General features: G+C 47.4%; 1 protein-coding gene across 1 annotated transcript; it reads right to left on the reverse strand.

Annotated features, from left to right (window-relative positions):
- Positions 1-15,552: 15,552 nt before the first annotated feature.
- lingo1a (leucine rich repeat and Ig domain containing 1a) lies at positions 15,553-20,147 on the reverse strand. The gene has a single exon (XM_067973270.1). It carries the CDS (start codon positions 20,145-20,147, stop codon positions 18,306-18,308), a length of 1,842 nt encoding a protein of 613 aa, XP_067829371.1. The 3' UTR covers positions 15,553-18,305.
- Positions 20,148-25,945: the final 5,798 nt, after the last annotated feature.

Consider the following 25,945-nt stretch of genomic DNA (forward strand, 5'->3'; position numbering starts at 1 on the left):
ACAAACAGCAATTGGTAATGACCAGATAATCTGTTTTAGTGATGTTGGTTGAGGAATTAATATTGATCAGGACACTAGGGAGAACTCCCCTGCTCTTCTTCGAAATAGTCCCATGGGATCTTTTACATCCACCTGAGGGCAGACTGGCTGGGTCTATATTGTACTGGGGAGCACTGGGCTATAAAGCATACGATAAGGTTTCTGCTAAAATATAGGAGTGGGGAAGTGGGCAGTCTAGTGGGTTAGACACAGGCCTAATCCAACCCAGACTCATTGGATGAAAGTTGGGGGCAGTCTTCTGAGATTGGGGTTGAGGTACATTGTTGGGACAGTGTAGAGGGTACTCTACTGCCCTGGGGGTGTTTGATGATACAGTGTAGAGGGAGCTTTACTCTGTAACTAACCCCATGCTGTACCTGCCCTGGGAGTGTTTGATGCTACAGTGTAGAGGGAGCTTTACTCTGGATCTAACCCGTGCTGTATCTGCCCTGGGAGTGTTTGATGCTACAGTGTAGAGGGAGCTTTACTCTGTATCTAACCCGTGCTGTACCTGCACTGGGAGTGTTTGATGGGACAGTGTAGAGGGAGCTTTACTCTGTATCTAACCCGTGCTGTACCTGCCCTGGGAGTGTTTGATGGGACAGTGTAGAGGGAGCTTTACTTTGTATCTAACCTGTGCTGTACCTGCCCTGGGAGTGTTTGATGCTACAGTGTAGAGGGAGCTTTACTTTGTATCTAACCTGTGCTGTACCTGTACTGGGAGTGTTTAATGTTGACTCCGGGTGTCCCCAGCACAAACATCTCTTATCTTGATGAGCCCAAGAAAAAAGCATAAAAGTTTCCTTCCCCTAGGGTTCAATGGACAGAAACATATGGTCGGTTTCAGGGTACAGATGTATTCTGACAGCAGTGAGTCTGCCGTAGGCTCTTATACATTCCTTAGACAGAGGGAAGGAAAGATGATTTTTCCATCCATCTGTTTTCACCAGAATTCACAGAAGGAAATGATCTGATTTTGATTCTCATCACTTTGGGCTTTCCAAACACCACTTATCAAGAGGCTGCGCCAGATTCTGCTTGAGTACCGAGCATGTACGTGTAGGTTATCAAGCGTGAGGCTAACAATTCTCCCATTTAACAGCAATACTCTGCACTGGAATTCATAGAATCGTAGAATTTTACAGCACAGAAGGAGGCCATTCGGCCCATCATGCCTCTTTGAAAGAGCTATCCAATTAGTCCCCTTCCCCTGCTCTTTCCCCATAGCCCTACAAATTTCTCCCCTTCAAATATTTATCCAATTCCCTTTTGAAAGTTATTATTGAATCTGCTTCCACCGCCCTTTCAGGCAGTGCATTCCAGATCATAACAACTCGCTGTGTAAAAATATTTCTCCTCATCTCCCCTCTGGTTCTTTTGCCAATGACCTTAAATCTGTGTCCTCTGGTTACCGACCGTCCTGCCAATGGAAACAGTTTCTACTTATTTACTTAATCAAAACACCTCATAAATTCACATAAAATTTTCACAACCTACATCTCTCGTCAGTCTGCAAGACAGAAAAGTATCAGTCTCCAGAATGTACTATTTACAACTGTAAACAATTTTACAACACCAAGTTATAGTCCAGCAATTTTATTTTAAATTCACAAGCTGATCATAGGCACTGCACAGACAGAGGGCATTCAGCCCACGATGCCCGTGCCAGTGTCAGTGCCTGTATCTGTACCTGAACCAGTATCAATGCCTGTGCCAGTATCTGTGCCAGCGCCTGTATCTGTGCCAGTATCGGTGCCAGCGCCTGTATCTGAGCCAGTATTGATGCCTGTGCCAGTGCTTGTGCCAGTACCTGTGCCAGTGCTTGTGCCAGTATCAGTGCTTGTGCCAGTGCCTGTATCTGCGCCAATGCCTGTGCCAGTGCTTGTGCCAGTATCAGTGCTTGTGCCAGTGCCTGTATCTGCGCCAATGCCTGTGCCAGTACCTGTGCCAGTGCTTGTGCCAGTATCAGTGCTTGTGCCAGTGCCTGTATCTACGCCAATGCCTGTGCTAGTACCTGTGCCTGTGCCAGTATCTGTGCCAGCGCCTGTATCTGTGCCAGTATCGGTGCCAGCGCCTGTATCTGAGCCAGTATTGATGCCTGTGCCAGTGCTTGTGCCAGTACCTGTGCCAGTGCTTGTGCCAGTATCAGTGCTTGTGCCAGTGCCTGTATCTGCGCCAATGCCTGTGCCAGTGCTTGTGCCAGTATCAGTGCTTGTGCCAGTGCCTGTATCTGCGCCAATGCCTGTGCCAGTACCTGTGCCAGTGCTTGTGCCAGTATCAGTGCTTGTGCCAGTGCCTGTATCTACGCCAATGCCTGTGCTAGTACCTGTGCCTGTGTCAATATCTGTACCAGTGCCTATATCTGTGCCAGTGCCTGTATCTACGCCAATGCCTGTGCCAGTACCTGTGCCAGTGCTTGTGCCAGTATCAGTGCTTGTGCCAGTGCCTGTATCTATGCCAATGCCTGTGCTAGTACCTGTGCCTGTGTCAATATCCGTACCAGTGCCTGTATCTGTGCCAGTGCCTGTATCTGTGCCAGTGCCTGTATCTGTGCCAATGCTTGTATTTGTGCCAGTGCCTGTATCTGTGCCAGTACCAGTACCTGTGCCAGCTCTTCAGCTGTTGCTCTCCACTCTAATCTCAGACTCATCGAGTTTCTTCACATTGGGAAGATTTCCAGATACTCCCAGGTAGGTGAAGGAAGTGACCTGGGGGCAGCCGTCAAACCTTCAACTCTCTTCCTTTCTTGAAGTGGATCCATTTCTGAGGGTGAAACAGATGAAACTCCTCCTGGTTTTGGTAAGTAGGAGACAGCCTTGAGGTGTGATTTTTCAGACTGCGGTGTTACATGGGAAATATGTGAACCCAAAATGCTCAGAGACTCATTCTTCACAGTGGGTATCTAACACGTGACACAATGATCGAGCACTGAAAGAGCTTTGACTTTTTGACTTTCAATTCCTTTGAAGGCAGGGTTAGCCATCAATCGTGTTGGAAGGAACACCAGCCCAGACCCCTCACTAGATCACAATACCAGGACTATGATGCTCTGGGTTACCAGTGAAAGGTGTGCAGATATTGGGTGGAATCTATCGGACGTTCTCCAAGTACATCAGCCCGACAATTATCAACACTAAACAATGAAACCGCACCCAGCCCCTGGGCACTCACCTTCATCGAGAGTAAGAGAAATTTAGTTTCAAAATAGTCAGAATATAGAATAGCAAGATAGGAGAGGAGGGCACTGCAGCACAGAGCTGAATGTTCACACCATCATCAGCTGATAATTACCATTTACTGTTACCCTTTCACAGCACGCAGCTAACTCTGCTTTCAAGCAGAATCGCTTGAGGGGATTAGCAATCCAGAGGTTGTGAGTTCAAATCCCCCATGGAAAATTGGGAGATTGAATTCATTAAACCTGGTGATTTGTGAGCTGGGACCAGATAAAAAAAAACACGAAAGCTGTCAGATTGACTTAAATAAACATGGAATCATTCAGTTGCTGCATGACCAGATTCAGATATAGAAGGTTCCATCCTTTTTATTAACTGTACCTCAGCATGTAAACGGGAAATGAATTTCCACATAGATAAGTGTGAGATGGTGTACTTTGGTCGGAAGAATAAGGAGGCCGCGTACTCCTTGAAAAATAAGAGTTGAAATGGGGTACAGGTGTAAAGGGATCTCGGGATACAGATTCATAAATCATTAAAAGTAGCAACGCAGGTTAACAAGGCCATAAAAAATGCAAACAAAGCACTGGGGTTCATTTCTCGAGGGATGGAATTGAAAAGTAGAGAAGTTATGTTAAACCTAGATAAAAGATTAGACCACACTTGGAGTACTGTGCATAGTTCTGGTCTCCACATTACAAAAAAGATATAGAGGCACTGGAGACAGTGCAAAAAATATTTGATATCAGAACTGAGAGGTTATACTTATCAGGAAAGGCTGAGCAGGCTGGGGCTCTTTTCCCTAGAACAAAGAAGGCTGAGGGGTGACCTGATAGAGGTCTTTAAAATTATGAAAGGGTTCGATAGGGTAGACGTAGCGAAGATGGGCCCGATATTAGGAGGGAGGCGGGTTGGCAGCGGGGGGTCGACTGGGTAACGCGCCCAGTGAAATCGGTGGATTTGGCATGTGATCGTAAGTAAATTGAAGCCACTTACCTCGGCTTCCGGGTTTCGCGCTGGAAAGCTGAGCAGACTGCACACCCGCTTCATAGGCTGTCAGCTGGAGGAGCCCTATTTAAAGGGGCAGTCCCCCACTGACTGATGCTGCAGAAAATAGGCAAAATTACAGCATGGAGCAGCCCAGGGGGAAGGCTGCTCCCAGGTTTGATGATGCCTCACTCCAGGTCCTACTGGATGGGTTGAGGAGGAGGGGGAGGACAGAGATCTTCTCCCCGGTGAACGGGAGGAAGTGGCCTGCCTCTGCCACCACGTAGGCCTGGCTCGAGTTGGCAGAGGGGGTCACCTGCACCACCAACGTATCACGCACCTGCATACAGTGCAGGAGGCGCTTCAATGACCTAAGTAGGTCAGTCGAAGTGAGTACACTTACTCATTCCCCTACACTCCGTCTGCCACATCACCGCCCCCACATCTCCTTCTGTAATGCCAACACTACTCTATCACATCACCCCTCACACCCACTCAAAGCTCATCCTCATCTTACCTGCACTTACTCACCTCACCAGTACTCATCCCACCACTACCACTCAACCCAATCCTCATACAATCTCATGGCACTGTCTCATACTCACCCTCTCATGCATCTCTTTCACGGTCAGCTTCACCCAACCTGCCACTACCTGTGCTGCAGCCACAGGGCATGCATCACATATGTGCAGTAGGAAGCGTAAGGCAAACGTGTTGTGAGCATGAAGGGGATGCACAAGGGTGTTTGAGGGTTTGTCATGGTTTTTACTTATATTTGATTTCTGATCAACTCACATTACATATTATATTGTCACCACTACTGCCATGTCTTGGCCATTCTTGACTGGCTTGTGCAATAATGCCCTTTCATAAGGTTCTCCATGAAGACCCTTGATGCCACCCACTGGGTTACCCTACAGTGGGTGTACGTGTAGTTGCACGACTACTTTGTGCAGGTGCCTGTTGTGCAGCACTGTGTTGTGAAGCTCCACGTGGCGGAGGTGGACGGCATGCCTGGCAAGGCTGGTGATGTTGCTCGTCCTCCAATGGAGTGATGAACGCAGCAATGGACCCCCCCTCCCCATCCTGAAGGTGTGAGTGTGAGGGGGTCCACAAAGTAGGTAAATGTGTTTGGACAACAGAGTTTAGGGTATGATTTAATAATCTGGAGTGTGGAGACAACAGTGTAGCAGGCAAAACTTTGTCTGAGGTGACGAGTGCCCTGCTGCAATGAATGAGGGTTTAGCCCGCACCTGTTAAATAGACCTTTGCAGTTGCCACTGGCTGCTGGCTGCAACACCTCTGTTTAAACAGGGAGTGTTTTCCCCAGCATGGGAAACACGCTCTGGGTAGTCCAAAATCCGAATCCTCCTAAAATCTCCAACTAATGAGGTCTGTAAACGACCTCAAGTACCCAGATAATGATCTTAAGAGGGATCCCGCCGGCTTTGATTGCCAGTGGGAGTCCCGCATGCGGGGTCTACGGCGCACCGACTCGTGTCATTGGTGAACCCGGAAGTGGGCGGGTTGGAGCCGGGCTCCGGACCCGCTCCGAGAATCCCCAATTTTAGGAGCCCCCCACCCACCACGAACGCACCCACTCGGCCATCCGAAAAATGACCCCGATGTTTCCATTTGTGGGGAGACAAAAACTAGAAGTCATAAATAGAAGATAGTCACTAATCAATCCAATAAGGAATTTAGGAGAAACTTCTTTACCCAGAGAGTGGGTTAGAATGTGGAACTTGCCACATCAAGGAGTAGCTGAGGCGAATAGTGTAGATGCATTTAAGGGGAAGCGAGATAAACACATGAAGGAGAAAGGAATAGAAGGATATGCTGATAGGGTGAGATGAAGTATGGAGGGAGGAGGTTTGTATGGAGCATAAACACCAGCATAGACCTGTTGGGCCGAATGGCCTGTTTCTGTGCTGTAAATTCTATGGGCATTAATACACTCCAAACTACGTTCAATGCAACAAGGAAAGCAAAAGCACACAATCCCTGAGAAACCCTGCAGATAAATACCATCCCTTCCATACCGCAGATAGTTCGTGACTCTTGTACCTGCTTTGTGACCCCCATCTCTCCATCTGCTCCTCCAGTCAGGAAGTGAGGTAACTGAACAGACCAAACCAGACCAGACCCCCTCTACTGAACAAACACATGAACTGCAACACAGGTAAAGCGGACATTTTCACCTTTACATCAGTCCATCAACAAACCTCCAGACACTAGTCACAGGGAACGAGATTTCACTCTGCTCAAGACATGTTAATTTCAAAGGGAATAACGTTAATTCCGGATGAAGCGAAGAAAACCCTTTGAAATGTAAACTATTAGCCTGAAAACCCAGAAGAAAGCCCATACCTCAAAGAGAGTCCAAAACTAGGGGCCATAAATATAAGGTAGTCACCAATAAATCAAATAGGGAATTCAGGAGAAGCTTCTTTACTCAGAGATTGGTGAGAATGTGGAACTTGCTACCACATGGAGTGGTTGAGGGGAATAGCACAGATGCTTTTAATGGGAAGCTAGATAAACACATGAGGGAGAAAGGAATAGAAGGATATGTTGATAGGGTGAGATGAAATATAATGAGAGGAGACTCGTGTGGAGCATAAACACTGGCATGGACCAGTTGGGACGAATTGCCTGTTTCTGTATCTAACCCGTGCTGTACCTGCCCTGGGAGTGTTTGATGGGACAGTGTAGAGGGAGCTTTACTCTGTATCTAACCCGTGCTGTACCTGCCCTGGGAGTGTTTGATGAGACAGTGTAGAGGGAGCTTTACTCTGTATCTAACCCGTGCTGTACTTGCCCTGGGGGTGTTTGATGGGACAGTGTAGAGGGAGCTTTACTCTGTATCTAACCCGTGCTGTACCTGCCCAGGGAGTGTTTGATGAGACAGTGTAGAGGGAGCTTTACTCTGTATCTAACCCGTGCTATTATATGACCAGGGGATCCTGGAATTGTGGGGGGATTTAATAGAATTTACGCCCTCCTCTCGCCTTATTGAGCTGCCTCCTGGTACAGATGGGCAACGTGAGCAGTAATTCAGTGACATTCAATAAGTCAGACACTGCTTCCACTATGGAAAAATAAAATCAATAAACCATTTGTTTCCATCTAAAACTTTACAGCTTCAGTTTTATCGTAGGAGATGTTTACAGGGACTTCAGCACATGAAAGGAAGTGAGTGAAGGGTGCAGTACATAAACACACCCTTGCCAAGATAAACCGCTGCTTTGAGGCAGCCTGCCAGACCCAGTGAGGTAATAATTCGCAGGTAAAGGGACACTGGCTAGTGCAATGGAAGGGACAATCGTCCTTAGTCTCCGGAAATCGGTTCCAAGCCCATTGCAGATTGCTTGAACAAAAGAATTCTCTCTCTCACTGCTGGATGTAAGGGTTCTACGGGAAATGAATTTATCAGGCCTCCATTCAGTTTATAGTGGGCGTGGGATCTATTATACTATTGTTGGCACTAATTGGTAATCTCACTCAGAGGCTAGTCCAGGAAATGGAAAATAATGTCACATTGATTTTGTAGTGGGCATGCTTCTGAAATTAGGGGTGAAGCGCAGTGTGGAGGGAGCTTTACTCTGTATCTAACCCGTTCTGTACCTGCCCTGGGAGTGTTTGATGGGACAGTGTGGAGGGAGCTTTACTCTGTATCTAACCCGTGCTGTACCTGCCCTGGGAGTGTTTGATGGGACAGTGTAGAGGGAGCTTTACTCTGTATCTAACCCGTTCTGTACCTGCCCTGGGAGTGTTTGATGGGACAGTGTGGAGGGAGCTTTACTCTGTATCTAACCCGTGCTGTACCTACCCTGGGAGTGTTTGACGGGACAGTGTAGAGGGAACTTTACTCTGTATCTAACCCGTGCTGTACCTGCCCAGGGAGTGTTTGACGGGACAGTGTAGAGGGAGCTTTACTCTGTATCTAACCCATGCTGTACCTGCCCTGGGAGTGTTTGATGGGACAGTGTAGAGGGAGCTTTACTCTGTATCTAACCTGTGCTGTACCTGCCCTGGGAGTGTTTGACGGGACAGTGTAGAGGGAGCTTTACTCTGTATCTAACCCGTGCTGTACCTGCCCTGGGAGTGTTTGATGGGACAGTGTAGAGGGAGCTATACTCTGTATCTAACCCGTGCTGTACCTGCCCAGGGAGTGTTTGATGGGACAGTGAAGAGGGAGCTTTACTCTGTATCTAACCCGTGCTGTACCTGCCCTGGGAGTGTTTGACGGGACAGTGTAGAGGGAGCTTTACTCTGTATCTAACCCGTGCTGTACCTGCCCTGGGAGTGTTTGATGGGACAGTGTAGAGGGAGCTATACTCTGTATCTAACCCGTGCTGTACCTGCCCAGGGAGTGTTTGATGGGACAGTGTAGAGGGAGCTTTACTCTGTATCTAACCCGTGCTGTACCTGCCCAGGGAGTGTTTGATGGGACAGTGTAGAGGGAGCTTTACTCTGTATCTAACCCGTGCTGTACCTGCCCAGGGAGTGTTTGATGGGACAGTGTAGAGGGAGCTTTACTCTGTATCTAACCTGTGCTGTACCTGCCCTGGGAGTGTTTGACGGGACAGTGTAGAGGGAGCTATACTCTGTATCTAACCCGTGCTGTACCTGCCCTGGGAGTGTTTGATGGGACAGTGTTTGATGGGACAGTGTTTCATTCCCCGTCGCTAACATCCCTCCCCGAGCTGAGCAGAAAAACTAACAACGGCAATATCGGTACTTAACCAATAAAAACCAGGTGATAACCAGTTAATGGTGAGTTTTTACTGTATTCATGCTCGAGCTGGTACCTGGCCAAGAATCTTCCACAGTTATAAATGTAAATAAATGGAATGAGCAATAGGGCACCTGGTGAATTAGCTCCGTGTTACTGGTCACATTAGCAGGCTGATCAACAAGATAGTAACACAAGTGACACTTTGAAAAACATCAGAACACTAATTATGCTACACAATTCTGCCATTTCGTTCCACTTTGCTCCTTGAAAACCATCCCTGCTTCAGTTATATTAAACGACAGTCCCCGAACCTCTGGAGCAATAACCGAGCCATACAGGGATACGTGGAGTGAACGGGAGAGTGGGATTAGACTAGGTGGGATATTAAAGGGCACAGGGAGTGAGGGGGAGAGTGGGATTAGACTGGGTGGGATAATAAAGGGTATGTGGAGTGAGGGGGAGAGTGGGATTAGATTGGGTGGGATATTAAAGGGTATGGGGAGTGAGGGGGAGAGTGGGATTAGAATATAGAATCATAGAAGTTTACAACACGGAAACAGGCCCTTCGGCCCAACATGTCCATGTCGCCCAGTTTATACCACTAAGCTAGTCCCAATTGCCTGCACTTGGCCCATATCCCTCTATACACATCTTACCCATGTAACTGTCCAAATGCTTTTTAAAAGACAAAATTGTACTCGCCTCTACTACTGCCTCTGGCAGCTCGTTCCAGACACTCACCACCCTTTGAGTGAAAAAATTGCCCCTCCACACCCTTTTGTATCTCTCCCCTCTCACCTTAAATCTGTGCCCCCTCGTTATAGACTCCGCTACCTTTGGGAAAAGATTTTGACTATCTACCTTATCTATGCCCCTCATTATTTTATAGACTTCTAAAAGATCACCCCTAAACCTCCTACTCTCCAGGGAAAAAAGTCTCAGTCTATCCAACCTCTCCCTATAAGTCAAACCATCAAGTCCCGGTAGCATCCTAGTAAATCTTTACTGCACTCTTTCTAGTTTAATAATATCCTTTCTATAATAGGGTGACCAGAACTGTACACAGTATTCCAAGTGTGGCCTTACTAATGTCTTGTACAACTTCAACAAGACATCCCAACTCCTGTATTCAATGTTCTGACCAATGAAACCAAGACTGGGTGGGATATTAAAGGGTATGTGGAGTGAGCAGGAGAGTGGGATATTAAAGGGTATGTGGAGTAAGGGGGAGAGTGGGATTAGACTGGGTGGGATAATAAAGGGTATAGGGAGTGAGTGGGAGAGTGGGCTTAGATTGGGTGGGATATTAAAGGGTATGGGGAGTGAGGGGGAGAGTGGGATTCGATTGGGTGGGATATTAAAGGGTATGGGGAGTGAGGGGGAGAGTGGGATTAGATTGGGTGGGATATTAAAGGGTATGGGGAGTGAGGGGGAGAGTGGGATTCGGCTGGGTGGGATAATAAAGGGTATGGGGAGTGAGGGGGAGAGTGGGATTAGACAGGGTGGAAGAAGTGGAGACAAGTACCAGCACAGAGTTGCTGGCCCAAATGGTCTGGTTTGTGCTGGAATATTCTATGGTTTGACAAATTGAAGATTTGAAGATTTCAAGATTTGGACGGGTTGAGAAAGATGATTCAGGAAAATGATTAATTAAACTCAAATGAAGATTTGCATTAATATAACGACATCTCTCAGGTGTTCACAGTCAGCCAGTTACTTTGAAGTCCAGTCACTGCTGTTATGCGGAGAAATTCAGCAACCATTTTGTGCAAAGGAGGATCCCACAAAAAGCAATGTGATGAATAACCTGGGATAAAGTACAGGGCACATTCCCTGGGGTAAAGTACAGGGAGCTTCACTCTGGATTCCTCTCATTCTATCCTGACTGGGATGGACATTAAAGTCATAGTGTACGTACAGCCAGCAACACTTAAAGGAGCAGGCATCATCATCATGGTTTCATTCTCGAAAAAAGGTTTGAGATTGCAGAGTGCTTCCCAGGTCTGCAGGAGGGCAGAGAGAACCCATATTCTCCCACGGGCAGGAAGTAAGGCGAGGGAGGGTGGCATTCTTTGGCACAGAACATTGCGGGGCTCCAAGGGATAGCTACCCAGGGGCAGTGGCAGGAGACTGTCCGGGCAATAAATGCCAACTCCACTAGCCCTGCTTGGCCAGCCAATGCCAGACGAAGATTAATGGCCTCACCAGGACAACCAAGGTAGAAGAAACCAGCAACACCGTCCAAGATTGCATGTAAACATGTCTCTCACTCACACTGACACCGTCTCTCTCACTGTCTTCAAGTGCTTTAATTACCCATCATTAATGCTCTTGGGGCCGCATGATCTACAGGTACCTCCAGCATTCACCTGCAGTGTTCCTTCAATCACAGTCTTACACGCATGCCCCCCACACGAAGCCTCACATTGGATCTGATACACGCACCTGTCGCTACACCCATTATGGGATATATGCTGACTCGTGGGTTTACTGGGTGCCATGGCAACCAAAGGTCATTCTCACTTTTGGCATTCTATCTCAAGCAGGAGACGGCCAATAACAGGGGAGAGCTGCGACAAGGTGGCACAGCCCCAATGACCTCTGCTCTCTCAACCCCTGAGTACAGGCACAGCAAGGCCTGTGGAGAGAGGTGCTATCAATCGGATGGGACATTAAACTGAGGCCCTGTCTGTCCTCTCAGGTGGATGTAAAAGATCCCATGGCATTATTTCAAAGAAGATCAGAGGAGATCCCCCAGTGTTCTGGCCAATATTTATCCCTCAAACAACATCACTAAAACAGATTATCTGGTCATTGCCGTGTACAAATTGGCTGTTATGTTTCCTACATTACAACAGTGACTGCACTTCAGAAGTATTTCTTTGGCACTTTGGAATGTCCTGAGGGCGTGAAAGGTGCTACATAAATGAAAATCTTTTTTCTTTAAACAGCCTAGGGATCACATGGGCCCAACGTTTAGAAGAATGATGTATGAAGAGCATTAGGGCAGCACAGGCAGACTGTGCCAGAGAGATGGGCACTGGGGGACTGTACCAGAGAGGTGGGCACTGGGGGACTGTGCCAAAGAGGTGGGCACTGGGGGACTGTACCAAAGAGGTGGGCACTGGGGGACTGTGCCAGAGAGGTGGGCACTGGGGGACTGTGCCAAAGAGGTGGGCACTGTGCCAGAGAGGTGGGCACTGGGGGACTGTGCCAGAGAGGTGGGCACTGGGGGACTGTGCCAGAGAGGTGGGCACTGGGGGACTGTGCCAGAGAGGTGGGCACTGGGGGACTGTGCCAGAGAGGTGGGCACTGGGGGACTGTGCCAGAGAGGTGGGCACTGGGGGACTGTGCCAGAGAGGTGGGCACTGGGGGACTGTGCCAAAGAGGTGGGCACTGTGCCAGAGAGGTGGGCACTGGGGGACTGTGCCAGAGAGGTGGGCACTGGGGGACTGCGCCAGAGAGGTGGGCACTGGGGGACTGTGCCAGAGAGGTGGGCACTGGGGGACTGTGCTAAAGAGGTGGGCACTGGGGGACTGTGCCAGAGAGGTGGGCACTGGGGGACTGTACCAGAGAGGTGGGCACTGGGGGACTGTGCCAGAGAGGTGGGCACTGGGGGACTGTGCCAGAGAGGTAGGCACTGGGGGACTGTGCCAGAGAGGTGGGCACTGGGGGACTGTGCCAGAGAGGTGGGCACTGGGGGACTGTGCCAGAGAGGTGGGCACCAGGGGGATTACTGGGGGACTGTGCCAGAGTGGTGGGCACCAGGGGGACTGTGCCAGAGTGGTGGGCACTGGGGGACTGTGCCAGAGAGGTAGGCACTGGGGGACTGTGCCAGAGTGGTGGGCACTGGGGGACTGTGCCAGAGTGGTGGGCACTGGGGGACTGTGCCAGAGAGGTAGGCACTGGGGGACTGTGCCAGAGTGGTGGGCACTGGGGGACTGTACCAGAGAGGTGGGCACTGGGGGACTGTGCCAGAGAGGTAGGCACTGGGGGACTGTGCCAGAGTGGTGGGCACCAGGGGGACTGTGCCAGAGTGGTGGGCACCAGGGGGACTGTGCCAGAGAGATGAGCACTGGGGGACTGTGCCAGAGAGATGAGCACTGGGGGACTGTACCAGAGAGGTGGGCACTGGGATACTGTACTAGAGAGGTGGGCACTGGGGGACTGTGCCAGAGAGGTGGGCACTGGGATACTGTACTAGAGAGGTGGGCACTGGGGGACTGTGCCAGAGAGGTGGGCACCAGATGGACTGTACCAGAGAGGTGGGCACTGGGGGACTGTACTAGAGAGGTGAGCGCTGGGGGACTGTGCCAGAGAGGTGGGCACCAGGCGGACTGTGCCAGAGAGATGAGCACTGGGGGACTGTGCCAGAGAGATGAGCACTGGGGGACTGTACCAGAGAGGTGGGCACTGGGATACTGCACTAGAGAGGTGGGCACTGGGGGACTGTGCCAGAGAGGTGGGCACTGGGATACTGTACTAGAGAGGTGGGCACTGGGGGACTGTGCCAGAGAGGTGGGCACCAGACGGACTGTACCAGAGAGGTGGGCACTGGGGGACTGTACTAGAGAGGTGAGCACTGGGGGACTGTACCAGAGAGGTGGGCACTAGGGGACTGTGCCAGAGAGGTGGGCACTAGGGGACTGTGCCAGAGAGGTGAGCGCTGGGGGACTGTACCAGAGAGGTGGGCACTGGGGGACTGTACCAGAGAAGTGGGCACTGGGGGACTGTACCAGAGAGGTGGGCACTGGGGGACTGTACCAGAGAGGTGGGCACCAGGGGCATGTGCCAGTGAGGTGGGCACTGGGGGACTGTGCCAGAGAGACGGGCACTGGGGAACTGTACCAGAGGTGGGCACTGGGGAACTGTACTAGAGAGGTGGGCACTAGGGAACTGTACCAGAGAGGTGGGCACTGGGGGCCTGTACCAGGGAGGTGGGCACTGGGGACTGTGCCGGAGGTGGGCACTGGGGTGGAGGCAGCCCGCTCACAGCAGGTGCCGGTTATTGAAGGGTGGCTATGCTCCTCTGCAGTCCACCTTAGAGCGTGTGGCAGAGTGACCTTTGACTGGACGGACCACCTGGAAGCAAAGATAAAATCCCTGGGTCCGATGAGGGGCAGAATCCCACTCCATTGTGCCTGATTTGATTGGCCTTCCTGCTTTGGGTCTCTATATTCTGGCAGATGTTCTCCATCCCCCAGTGATGCTGGACGTAGTTGAATGGACCCGTTCTTTGAGTCCAGCGTTGCCCAGGCGATAATGACAAATTGTGTGACGTATGTTGTCACTGTCGCTTCGCCTCATTTAAAAATGTCTGCCCATATTTGGGTGGATGCTCCCAGCAGATCCTAGGGGCCAAACAAATGGGCATGAGCCTAGCCCGAATGACTTATAGAATCTTACGGCACAGAAGGAGGCCATTCGGCCCCTCGTGCCTGTGCTGGCTCTTTGAAAGAGCTGTCCAATTAGTCTCACTCCCCTGCTCTCTTTTAGAATGAGAGGAGAGCGCCCCGTCACTGCATTTAAACAGAAACTCAGGTCCACTTCACATTCTCACTCAGGGGCAGGGCATTTTTCAAGTGTGGTCAGTTCCTGACCTGCCTGATTTTGGAATGGGCATAAGATGCTCACTGGGCTCCCAGGGATGTTGTCAGGGTTTCCAGAGTCTCATTCAAACCTGCAACAGAGTTTGAGAAGATTGAGTTGCTGTGCAGCAGTGCCCTGTGCAGTGTCCCCTCCAACACATTGATTCAGAACAGTATGTGACCGACAATACATGTGCTTATTCATAGTGCCCATTGATCTAATTGGAACTTATTAGGACCACATTTGATCTGGAACCAAATGGGCAATTCTCTTCATGTTACTGGAGAACAATTTCACCATCGGTGGAAAATTGGATCTAATACGACATGCTGCACAGTAACACTTAGATCTCGTTAATACATCATATTATAATGAATGACATTGATCTGGAATGGTGTGCAAGGTTGCATTGAATCACACTGATCTAGAACTGCAGACTATGCCGCACTGATTGAGAACAACATGCTTAAAAGGTATTGCAGTAACGCAGAAGAATTTGTTACAGTGCATGCTAGCACACTGATCTAGAACAGTATACTGTACAATACAGCGCCACACTGATCTAGAACAATATATCACACCGAATGGTGTCACACTGATCTAGAACAGTATACCAGACAGTATGGTGCCACACTGATCCAGAATAGTATAATACACAGTAAGGTGCCACACTGATCTAGAACAGTATACCACACAGTAAGGTGCCACACTGATCTAGAACAGAGTATGGTGCCACACTGATCTAGAACAGTATACTATATAGAATGGTGCCACTCTGATTTAGAACAGCAGTGTTGTACTGAACTAGAACAGTATGTTAAACAACATGGTGTCACGATGACCTTGAACAGGACTTAACAGAATGGCGTACTGCATAATATCACAGCGATCTAGAAAAGTATGTTACATTCCATTGCATCACCCTGACCTGGAGTCAGAAGGTTAGCTTGCACTGCCCAATAGAACACGAGGGACCAGGAGATGATGTTGTTGAATATAAAACCTTCATATCATCTTTATTATATAACCTTGATTATTGTCTCATTTTATTGCACAAAAACAACTCAAAGAGGTTCAGTTAAAAGTCCTTTGACACGACAATTATGCTCTCATTCCCAGACATTGTAGAAAAATGTTTTGCTTTTGTGGAGGTGCTTCTGTGAGTTGGTGACTTCCAGATCATGGGTAAAAGTTACAGAAAACGCCAGAAAATTCTCAGGTTTTTTTTGTTTAATATATAAAAAACATCATGGAAGTTCAGTGAAGGAAAGAAAATTCCATATATATATATATATATTTATACTTTTCTTACACAAATGCGACAGAGTCACTTCCTCATCAGATACACCAGGGGTTCTCTTTTTGTTCCTTATTCCCCAACCCCACCCCAAGTTTTGTGTACAGAATGTTCTGATAAAAATGCTGCAATTAAATATTTACAGCCCAAGAGAAGATAGTGAACATTTCAGATTGCCTTTTCCTCAGGATCACAAGAGACTCTCCAGCCACAGGGTTTGTCTGTACACGAGCTATGGAGATAAAGCCTTGTTGGTCATGGGGAGATGTTGTTATATGGGGGAGGGGATGGATAATTACTGTCCAATCGCAGACCAGGGCACCTGCACTGTTTTGCTAAATCTAGTTCAGAAAATATAACAGTTCCGAATGGTTATAACGTTGAGCTCTCTGCTCTTCAGTTGGGTCAAGGTAGCATGGGTGTTGGACAAGGTGCCTTGTCCAGAACCTTGCGTTAGAAAGGTCAGATACCTCAGCTTGTGGTCATGTGTCATGTAAGAAGGTGCAAGATTATCTATTGTGTGTGTGTCAGGGGTGACTAGCCAAGATCAGAGGACGGATGAATATTCTGGAGTGTTGCTCGATAACCATTAGGGATCAGGGAGTATTCATTAGAATTTTCCCTCCGGACATTAATGGTAGAGTAGTGTGTATATTAGTTGTGGGATGTACTGACCCATAGAATCCCTGCTGTCCCAACACCGACAGGTACTGACCCATTGATACTCCCGGCCCATTACTGACAGGCACTGACCCATTGATATCCCCAGCCCATCACTGACAGGCACTGACCCATTGATATCCCCAGCCCATCACTGACAGACACTGACCCATAGACTCCCCCAGCCCATCACTGACAGGCACTGACCCATAGACTCCCCCAGCCCATCACTGACAGACACTGACCCATAGATATCCCCAGCCCATCACTGACAGACACTGACCCATAGACTCCCCCGGCCCATCACTGACAGACACTGACCCATAGACTCCCCCGGCCCATCACTGACAGACACTGACCCATAGACTCCCATGGACCATCACTGACAGACACTGACCCATAGACTCCCCCAGCCCATCACTGACAGACACTGACCCATAGACTCCCCCAGCCCATCACTGACAGACACTGACCCATTGATATCCCCAGCCCATCACTGACAGACACTGACCCATAGACTCCCCCAGGCCATCACCTGACAGGCACTGACCCATAGACTCCCATGGACCATCACTGACAGGCACTGACCCATAGACTCCCATGGACCATCACTGACCGACACTGACCCATAGATTCCCCCAGCCCATCACTGACAGACACTGACCCATAGACTCCCCCAGCCCATCACTGGCCGATAGAGTTTCTGTTCTATTCTCAGCTCCTCAATGAATCTCATGTTAATCTTCCATTAGGGGGTAATTCCTGGGAGAGTACATGAGCTGTGCAAGGAGATTAAATGGGCTGATTCTCCACTCTGAGAGCTGGGGATACTGAGACCGATTGTCGCAACTCAAATCCTGCCTTAGGAGAAATCAAAAAAACTCAGCACAGATTGAGGATTACTGTTTGCACTCTGACACACACCTAATTCATTCACTACTTCCTAGGACCATAAATGCAGCCGGTGTCTTTCATGGTGAATGGGTTCTGAAATCACCCAAAGGCATAAACGTTTGGAAATCTAACTCATGACCTCAATTAGTTTGTGCCCTTCATATCCTCTGTGCATATCTGGTTGTCCCGGTCATTTGCATGTTGGCTCCTGATAGCTGTTCAGGATGTGTTTAAATGAAGGGCCTTATTCAACTTATGACCTTTCGAGACCCCTAAGGTCATTGGTTCCAACAATAAAACACGTTACACATGTTAGGAATGCTTTTCCCCTGAATGCAGGAATATCGGTGGGTGGTTTCGATCACGGGCGAGGTACACCCTACCCTCATTATAGGGTGCTGCTTGGCGACCAAGTCCTGTGGGTATTGTCAAGAGTTGGGTGGTGCCTGGCACATACCATATAGCATGTAACAGGGAGCTGACACCCAGGTCCCTTCGAACCGGGATAGTGTTATGAGTGAGAGCTTTATAATTAGACTGTAACTAAGACTACAATCATATTGATGGTATGAGAGAGCCCTGGAGATGCCCGGACTCCCTTAGTGAGGAGCTTTGTACATTGATTGGGAAAAAAACTGAATGAAGTGTTCACTAACTTTCTCTGAGCGGGACAACAGTTATCACCTTCACATAGAAAAATGGCATAAATGATGTCTCAATCCAATCTCTCTTTTTGCATTCCAACTAACTAAATGAAGTGTAGTCTTCAAACAGGTTTGGGGGGAGTCTCAAAAAATCAGTGATCATCAAACCCATTACAGAGATTTTTTTTTAAAAAGAGTAAGTTGCTTCCGTTAGTCTGTCAGTTTTTTTTTTTGACATGGCAGAGATTTTTCCCAATAAACTCTCACCCTCGGGAGTCTTATATCATTTTCATGTTGAACTTGCGAGGGGCGTCTGAGGCCCCTACACCCGCGTCCGACTTTCTAGGCACGTACTCGATTTCGATGTTGTGTTTTGTGTTCCCTTTGCCTCTGCTCCAGAGGAAAAGGAGTACCAGGCAAAACAGGACCACTCCCAGGAAAGATATAAAACCCATGGTGGTCGCTATGATTAGCGTTTTGATATCAAATGGAAAAGGCACAGAGGCACGTGTGCTGTTGGCGTTGCTGTCATTGGGCTGATTGGTAATAAATGCAAAGGTCTTGTTTGGCTGGTGATCCCAGTCTGGTGAGTAACCTCTGACATGCAGGCTAGCACTGGAGGTGTCGTTACCCCCAGCATTCATCGCAATGCACTGGTAGCTGCCATTATCCTGTAACTGAGCGTAGCGCACCTCCAAGGTGCCATCTGGGAACACTGTAAGCCTTCCGTTGGTCTTGCTGGAGATCTGGCGTTTCCTCGGAGACACCCACATGATGACAGGAGGCGGGTCGCCATCAGCCCTGCAGACAAAATGGATGGTGTGGCCCTCATCTACGTAGACCTTCTGGGGCTTCTTGTCACGGATCCTGGCCCTCCTGCATGTGAAGTAGTTGGGCAGCAAGACATCGGGGAATTCTTTGAACTCCTTGCCCTGGACTATCTCAGGGGTGGCACAAACGGGCTGCTGCCTGTTGAAGTTAAGGCGCCAACGGCGTCTGAAGATCCAGAGGAGTCTGCAGTCACACGCCAGCGGGTTGTTGTCCATTATAAGGGTCTCTAGATTGCCAACTGAATGGAAGACAGTCTCCTCCAAAGTGGTCAAGTAGTTGCTGGACACGTTGAGGACTCGCAGGTGGTTAAGCCCTCGGAAAGCGTACGGCTCAAGGGTGTTCAATTGTCCCCCGGCCAAGTGGATCTCCTGCAGCCGGAGCAGCTCCTGCATCATGTGTCCTTGTACGGTTGTAATGGGGTTAAAAGACAAATTGAGATACTTCAGATAGACCAAATGCCGGATTGCCACGTAAGGAAGGGAAGTCAGATTGCAATTGCTAATGGTGAGTGAAGTGAGGTTCAAACCATAGAGGCAGTTGGGAGCCATAGTGTCCAAAAATGGCCAATGGGAAACCTCCAAGACCTTGAGACGATACAAGCGTTTGAAGGAATAGTTCTGTATCACGTTGATGTTCAAGAACCGGAGTCTCAACACGATTAGACCGTGCAAGTGGGACAGAGCCTCGGTGGGTATGGTGGTCAGGTTGCATTTTTCTAAGGTCAGCTGCTCCAGACTGTGGAGACCACTGAACGCTCGGTGGGAGATGTAAACAAGGTCATTGTCTCCCACCTCCAGGGACTTGAGGTTGTACAAGTCCTGAAACATGTAGTCCAGCAAGATGACAATCTTGTTCTCACTGATGTCCAGCTGGGTCAGGTTGTTGAGTCCAGTGAACACCCCAAGAGGGATGAGTTTGAGTCTGTTGCTCCTCAGGCCCAATGACCTCAGGTTAAACAGATTGCTGAAAGCCCCTGGCTCTACAGTGGAAATGATATTTTCATTCAACTCCAGCTCTTCCAGCAGTGGATAAGCAGCAAACTCATCCTGATTGATGATCTTTATGCGGTTCTTACTGAGGTCCAACAATCTGGTTTCAGTCGGAATCCCTTCAGGAACGGTGATGAAACGCTTTCGATGGCACACCACCGATCTCTCCTGTGCTGAGCACTCACAGCGGGCTGGGCATCCCATGGCGTGTCCAGATAAAACCACCCCCAATATCAGTAGCAGGATGGATTGCCAGCAGGCCAGGGCAGGGCTGTACATGCTCGCCTCTCCAGCCACCATCCTACCTCTTACCTGGAAACAGCACAGAAAAGACACAGCCGGTTAGCAAAAGGACTCTACATGTGCAATGTACATATACACAAACTAACTTAATTCCTAGTTACCCAGACAATGTACATGTACACAAACTAACATAATTCCTAGTTACTCAGACAATGTACATATACACAAACTAACTTAATTCCTAGTTACCTATACAATGTACATATACACAAACTAACTTAATTCCTAGTTACCTGTACAATGTACATATACACAAACTAACTTAATTCCTAGTTACCCAGACAATGTACATATACACAAACTAACTTAATTCCTAGTTACCTATACAATGTACATATACACAAACTAACTTAATTCCTAGTTACCCAGACAATGTACATATACACAAACTAACTTAATTCCTAGTTACCTATACAATGTACATATACACAAACTAACTTAATTCCTAGTTACCTGTACAATGTACATATACACAAACTAACTTAATTCCTAGTTACCCAGACAATGTACATATACACAAACTAACTTAATTCCTAGTTACCTATACAATGTACATATACACAAACTAACTTAATTCCTAGTTACCCAGACAATGTACATGTACACAAACTAACATAATTCCTAGTTACTCAGACAATGTACATATACACAAACTAACATAATTCCTAGTTCCCTATACAATGTACATATACACAAACTAACTTAATTCCTAGTTACCTATACAATGTACATATAAACAAACTAACTTAATTCCTAGTTACCTATACAATGTACATATACACAAACTAACTTAATTCCTAGTTACCTATACAATGTACATATACACAAACTAACTTAATTCCTAGTTACCTATACAATGTACATATACACAAACTAACTTAATCCCTAGTTACCAATACAATGTACATATACACAAACTAACTTAATTCCTAGTTACCTATACAATGTATATAAACACAAACCAACTTAATTCCTAGTTACCCAGACAATGTACATATACACAAACTAATTTAATTCCTAGTTACCCAGACAATGTACATATACACAAACTAATTTAATTCCTAGTTACCTATACAATGTACATATACACAAACTAACTTAATCCCTAGTTACCAATACAATGTACATATAAACAAACTAACTTAATTCCTAGTTACCTATACGATGTATATAAACACAAACCAACTTAATTCCTAGTTACCCAGACAATGTACATATACACAAACTAACTTAATTCCTAGTTACCCATACAATGTACATATACACAAACTAATTTAATTCCTAGTTACCCAGATAATGTACATATACACAAACTAACTTAATTCCTAGTTACCCATACAATGTACATATACACAAACTAATTTAATTCCTAGTTACCCAGACAATGTACATATACACAAACTAATTTAATTCCTAGTTACCTATACAATGTACATATACATAAACTAATTTAATTAGTTTGTGTATATGCACATTGTTGTGTATGAGCCTGTGATTGTACACGTGTGTGACTGTGTGTGTGTAACTGTGTATGAGCCTGTGATTGTACATGTGTGTGATTATGTGTGAGACCGTACATTTGTGTGTTTGTCACTGTGTACAGTGTAGGACATGCAATGAAAGGGTTAAACCACCTACCCTCCCCTCTCCCCAGAACACACACACTAATGGCTTACACCCACAGGCAAATCAATTGATGGAGCCTGAACTAGTTTGTTGGTGTTAATTGGTTTTCTATCAGTGACACTCATTCCACGACTGAAGCCCTGAACACCAGTGTCTGCAGAACTGGAAACTTTACAAGATGTTGGCTGCTATATACAAAGCATTTCGTCAATCAGGGTCCACCTCACAGGCAGTGACCTCTCAGAACCAAAATACTTCTCCCAACTTCAGAGACCTGCCCAGAGCACTCATCAATGCAAAGCAGGTGCTTGATAATCTGAGCAAAGACATACCCAGGCATCTCGCACAGTGTATGCTGACAGCACACACGCACTGTAAAAATCCGCATGCCCTCTCTAATGTTCCACGTTGTTCTCTCTCTCCGCACTGAAGCATTTAAAATATTGGAAATTCACATTTTTTATGGAACAAAAAAATGCAAGTATTCAATAGGATTCCCACTCCCACTGGGGGTTGCCAACCCTCCAGGATTGTCCTGGAGTCTCCAGGAATTGAAGATTAATCTCCAGGACTCTACTTGGAGCAATGCCCAGGAGATCTGGGGGTCCTAGTGCAAGAAAATCAAAAAGTTAGTCTGCAGGTGCAGCAGGTGATCGAGAAGGCCAACGGAATGTTGGCTTTTATTGCTAGGGGGATAGAATATAAAAACAGGGAGGTATTGCTGCAGTTATATAAGGTATTGGTGAGACCGCACCTGGAATACTGCATACAGTTTTGGTGTCCATACTTAAGAAAAGACATACTTGCTCTCGAGGCAGTACAAAGAAGGTTCACTCGGTTAATCCCGGGGATGAGGGGGCGGACATATGAGGAGAGGTTGAGTAGATTGGGACTCTACTCATTGGAGTTCAGAAGAATGAGAGGCGATCTTATTGAAACATATAAGATTGTGAAGGGGCTTGATCGGGTGGATGCGGTAAGGATGTTCCCAAGGATGGGTGAAACTAGAACTAGGGGGCATAATCTTAGAATAAGGGGCTGCTCTTTCAAAACTGAGATGAGGAGAAACTTCTTCACTCAGAGGGTGGTAGGTCTGTGGAATTTGCTGCCCCAGGAAGCTGTGGAAGCTACATCATAAAATAAATTTAAAACAGAAATAGACAGTTTCCTAGAAGTAAAGGGAATTAGGGGTTACGGGGAGCGGGCAGGAAATTGGACATGAATTTAGATTTGAGGTTAGGATCAGATCAGCCATGATCTTATTGAATGGCGGAGCAGGCTCGAGGGGCCGAATGGCCTACTCCTGCTCCTATTTCTTATGTAAAAATCATAGGGGCATTAAAAAAGTGTTTTCTTTTCACTTTCTTTGAACACTTTTATTTATTAGTTATAAACATATTTGAGATTGAAATAAAACTGTCTGACAGTCGAGAATTATCCAATCAAGAAATGAAGACTCTGTTTGTCTTCTAATTGGTGGGGGAGGGTGAGGCACCTCAAGGATGGGCGTTTTAGGCGACCAATGGCGGGAGCGTGGGGGCAGGGCGGTTGGAGGCGGGAGGTCACATGATGAAACCTCCAGGAATACGTCCAACCAGAGTTGGCAACCCTAACTCTCACACAGTCAATCAGCAGCTTCCCTGACCCTACAGTTGTAATAGAGGACTTTCACCCCTGCTCTGCATGCTGGGAGATGCCCATCTCCATCGGATTCTCTGGTGAGAGAAAGCAAGGGGAGGCTTTTAAAAAAAAATCACACAGCTAGGCAGGCTGTGGAGTCAGAAACGGAGGGGGAGGTCATTCCCTTTGGCCCACATGCCCGGTTTTGCCAGGTTAGCACCAACTTTCTGTTCCTCGTGCAAGGCATCGCCTCAGGTGAACTGTGAGTGAAAATCTCTCACCTACAATTTGTCCATTGGTGACAGCTCTGGAGATAGAGGGAGGGAGAACATGGGATAGACAGGGAAGGGAGGGTGAGGAAGGGACAGAGAGGTGTGAATGAATGTTCCTTGTGACATTTGCAGCTGGTCGTGTTTTAACTGCGCTTGTAATCTTGGTGTGAGGTTTACAGCTCATGACCGAGAATCTGTCCAATGTGACAACTCAGATATACACAACGCATGGATACTAACGAGTACAGATATCCACACACAACGCTACCTTGCTCACGCACAAGTATACACACAGTGCATTTGCATATACACAGATGTTCATATGTACATACATATGCACAGATACAGCTGTTCCTGCACTCACATATACACATACACAAACACGTACCTGTGTGCACACACACACACACACACACACACTTACTTGCACTCAGTCTATTTTATGAGTTGAGGAGGAGGCTGTTTTAAGATCTGTGCTCACAGCGATTTTTTTTATTCACTCATGGGATGTGGGCGTCTCTGGCGAGGCCGGCATTTATTGCCCATCCCTAATTGTCCTTGAGAAGGTGGTGGTGAGCCGCCTTCTTGAACTGCTGCAGTTCGTGTGGTGAAGATTCTCCCACAGTGCTGTTAGGTAGGGAGTTCCAGGATTTTGACCCAGCAACAATCTAGCTAAACCCTACAGTACAACCCCCTCAAAGATGCACAGCATTCCTTGCGATGCTAAGGTCTCGCTGTACTCCTTTCACCATCACTGAGTCACAGCCTGTGATCTTCAACCAGAGTCTGCCAGGACTCCCACCGCATGCTAATTCAGCAACAATGCAGGGTTTGGGCTCTTTTAGCGAATCGGACAAGCCGCTGTCAATTACTGAATCCTCTGCAAATGGACACTGAGTAACCCCAGACTGAGCCCCCATGCTGGGCCATCGAGTTTAATCCTGTGCTCGATGCAGCTCTTAAAGTACGCACAGAAATTCTGTCACTTGTCAGCTATAAAAATGTTTCCTGGGATTGTATATCCTTGGAGTATTTGGTTGTAAAGCAGTGTGTGCCAATGCTTGCTCTCATTAAACACCGTCACTTCACCTGACTGGTTAATATGCTGCAAAATAAACCATTACACAATCTACAATCTCGCCCACATAACACAGCCTGCAGACAGAGACAGAGAAACATGGAACAAGGAAAAACAACCAGCCCATCAATCTCCACTCCTTCCACAGATTCCACACGGTTTCTCAGTCTCTCAATAACATGGAGCCCCACAGTCTGGGCGATCCGGGTGCCATCCCCTGGTCTCAGTGTAATTTGGGTGTTAAGATGGACTCCATAATGCTGCCAGTGACCCCAATTAGAAAATACACATTGGTGTCACTGACTGGGGAGGGTATTACCAGCTGGCCTGTGGGTTCCAGGGACAGCTTTCTGTTACTGCCTGGGCTCACACGCAAGGAATGACCAAGTGGGTGAGATACCAAGGGATGGCACTACCTGAGTAACTGAACCGAGCAGGTACTGGACAGAAACAAAAACCTGCTCCTCCCACAGCCCATGTACACTTTCCCCTATCTTGGACTCTACCCACCCATTTAATCTCCTCCCACAGCCCATGTACACTCTCCCCTATCATGGACTCTACCCACCCATTTAATCTCCTGATGGAACGCTCTGTATAAATACTCCCTAATTTCCAATTGAGCAAAACTCCAGAAAATTCATCCATCCTCATATCTCCAGTGTTTCAACCTGGCCTCTTGCTCTTCACAGATAATACTGATCCCCTCTCTATGGCAAAGGAATTCTGTGTTCCATGTGATCATCTCAGTCTACCTATCCCTGTAACCTCCCATCCCATTCCCAACTAATATTATCCATGCTCCTTTTTGGAAGAGTTAATAGAATCATTCACAATGATGTCATGTTTTTAAGTAGCTTTCATTAACTCTATAACTTTCTCACCAAACTTCCATCTAAACTTGGACTAATCGTTTTGTCATTAAATTTCTCTTGCCAAAGAACTAATTACAAAAAGGGCTCTCAGTCAAAATAAGCTTTGAATTTGCCAGAATTAAAGTAGTGAAAAACTGATCAATAACTGATCCCCAACCTTCTCGTGGATCGATAAACGATTAGAATTACATCTGCTTAGAGTGAATGCCGATGGAGGGAGATCAGCAAAGTGTGGTGCTGAGTTGAGAGTTTTAGTTTCTTATTCATTAACATCCTGGCTTCAACATCAATAGTTCTGACTGAGAAAGGCCTGCTCCACAAATA

This window comes from Heptranchias perlo, chromosome 38 (assembly GCF_035084215.1).
Source record: "Heptranchias perlo isolate sHepPer1 chromosome 38, sHepPer1.hap1, whole genome shotgun sequence".
Lineage (NCBI taxonomy): Eukaryota > Metazoa > Chordata > Chondrichthyes > Hexanchiformes > Hexanchidae > Heptranchias > Heptranchias perlo.

Bases quoted from the DNA above. Each gene is read 5' to 3' on its own strand.
- lingo1a (XM_067973270.1), bottom strand. From the start codon at position 20,147: ATGGTGGCTGGAGAGGCGAGCATGTACAGCCCTGCCCTGGCCTGCTGG.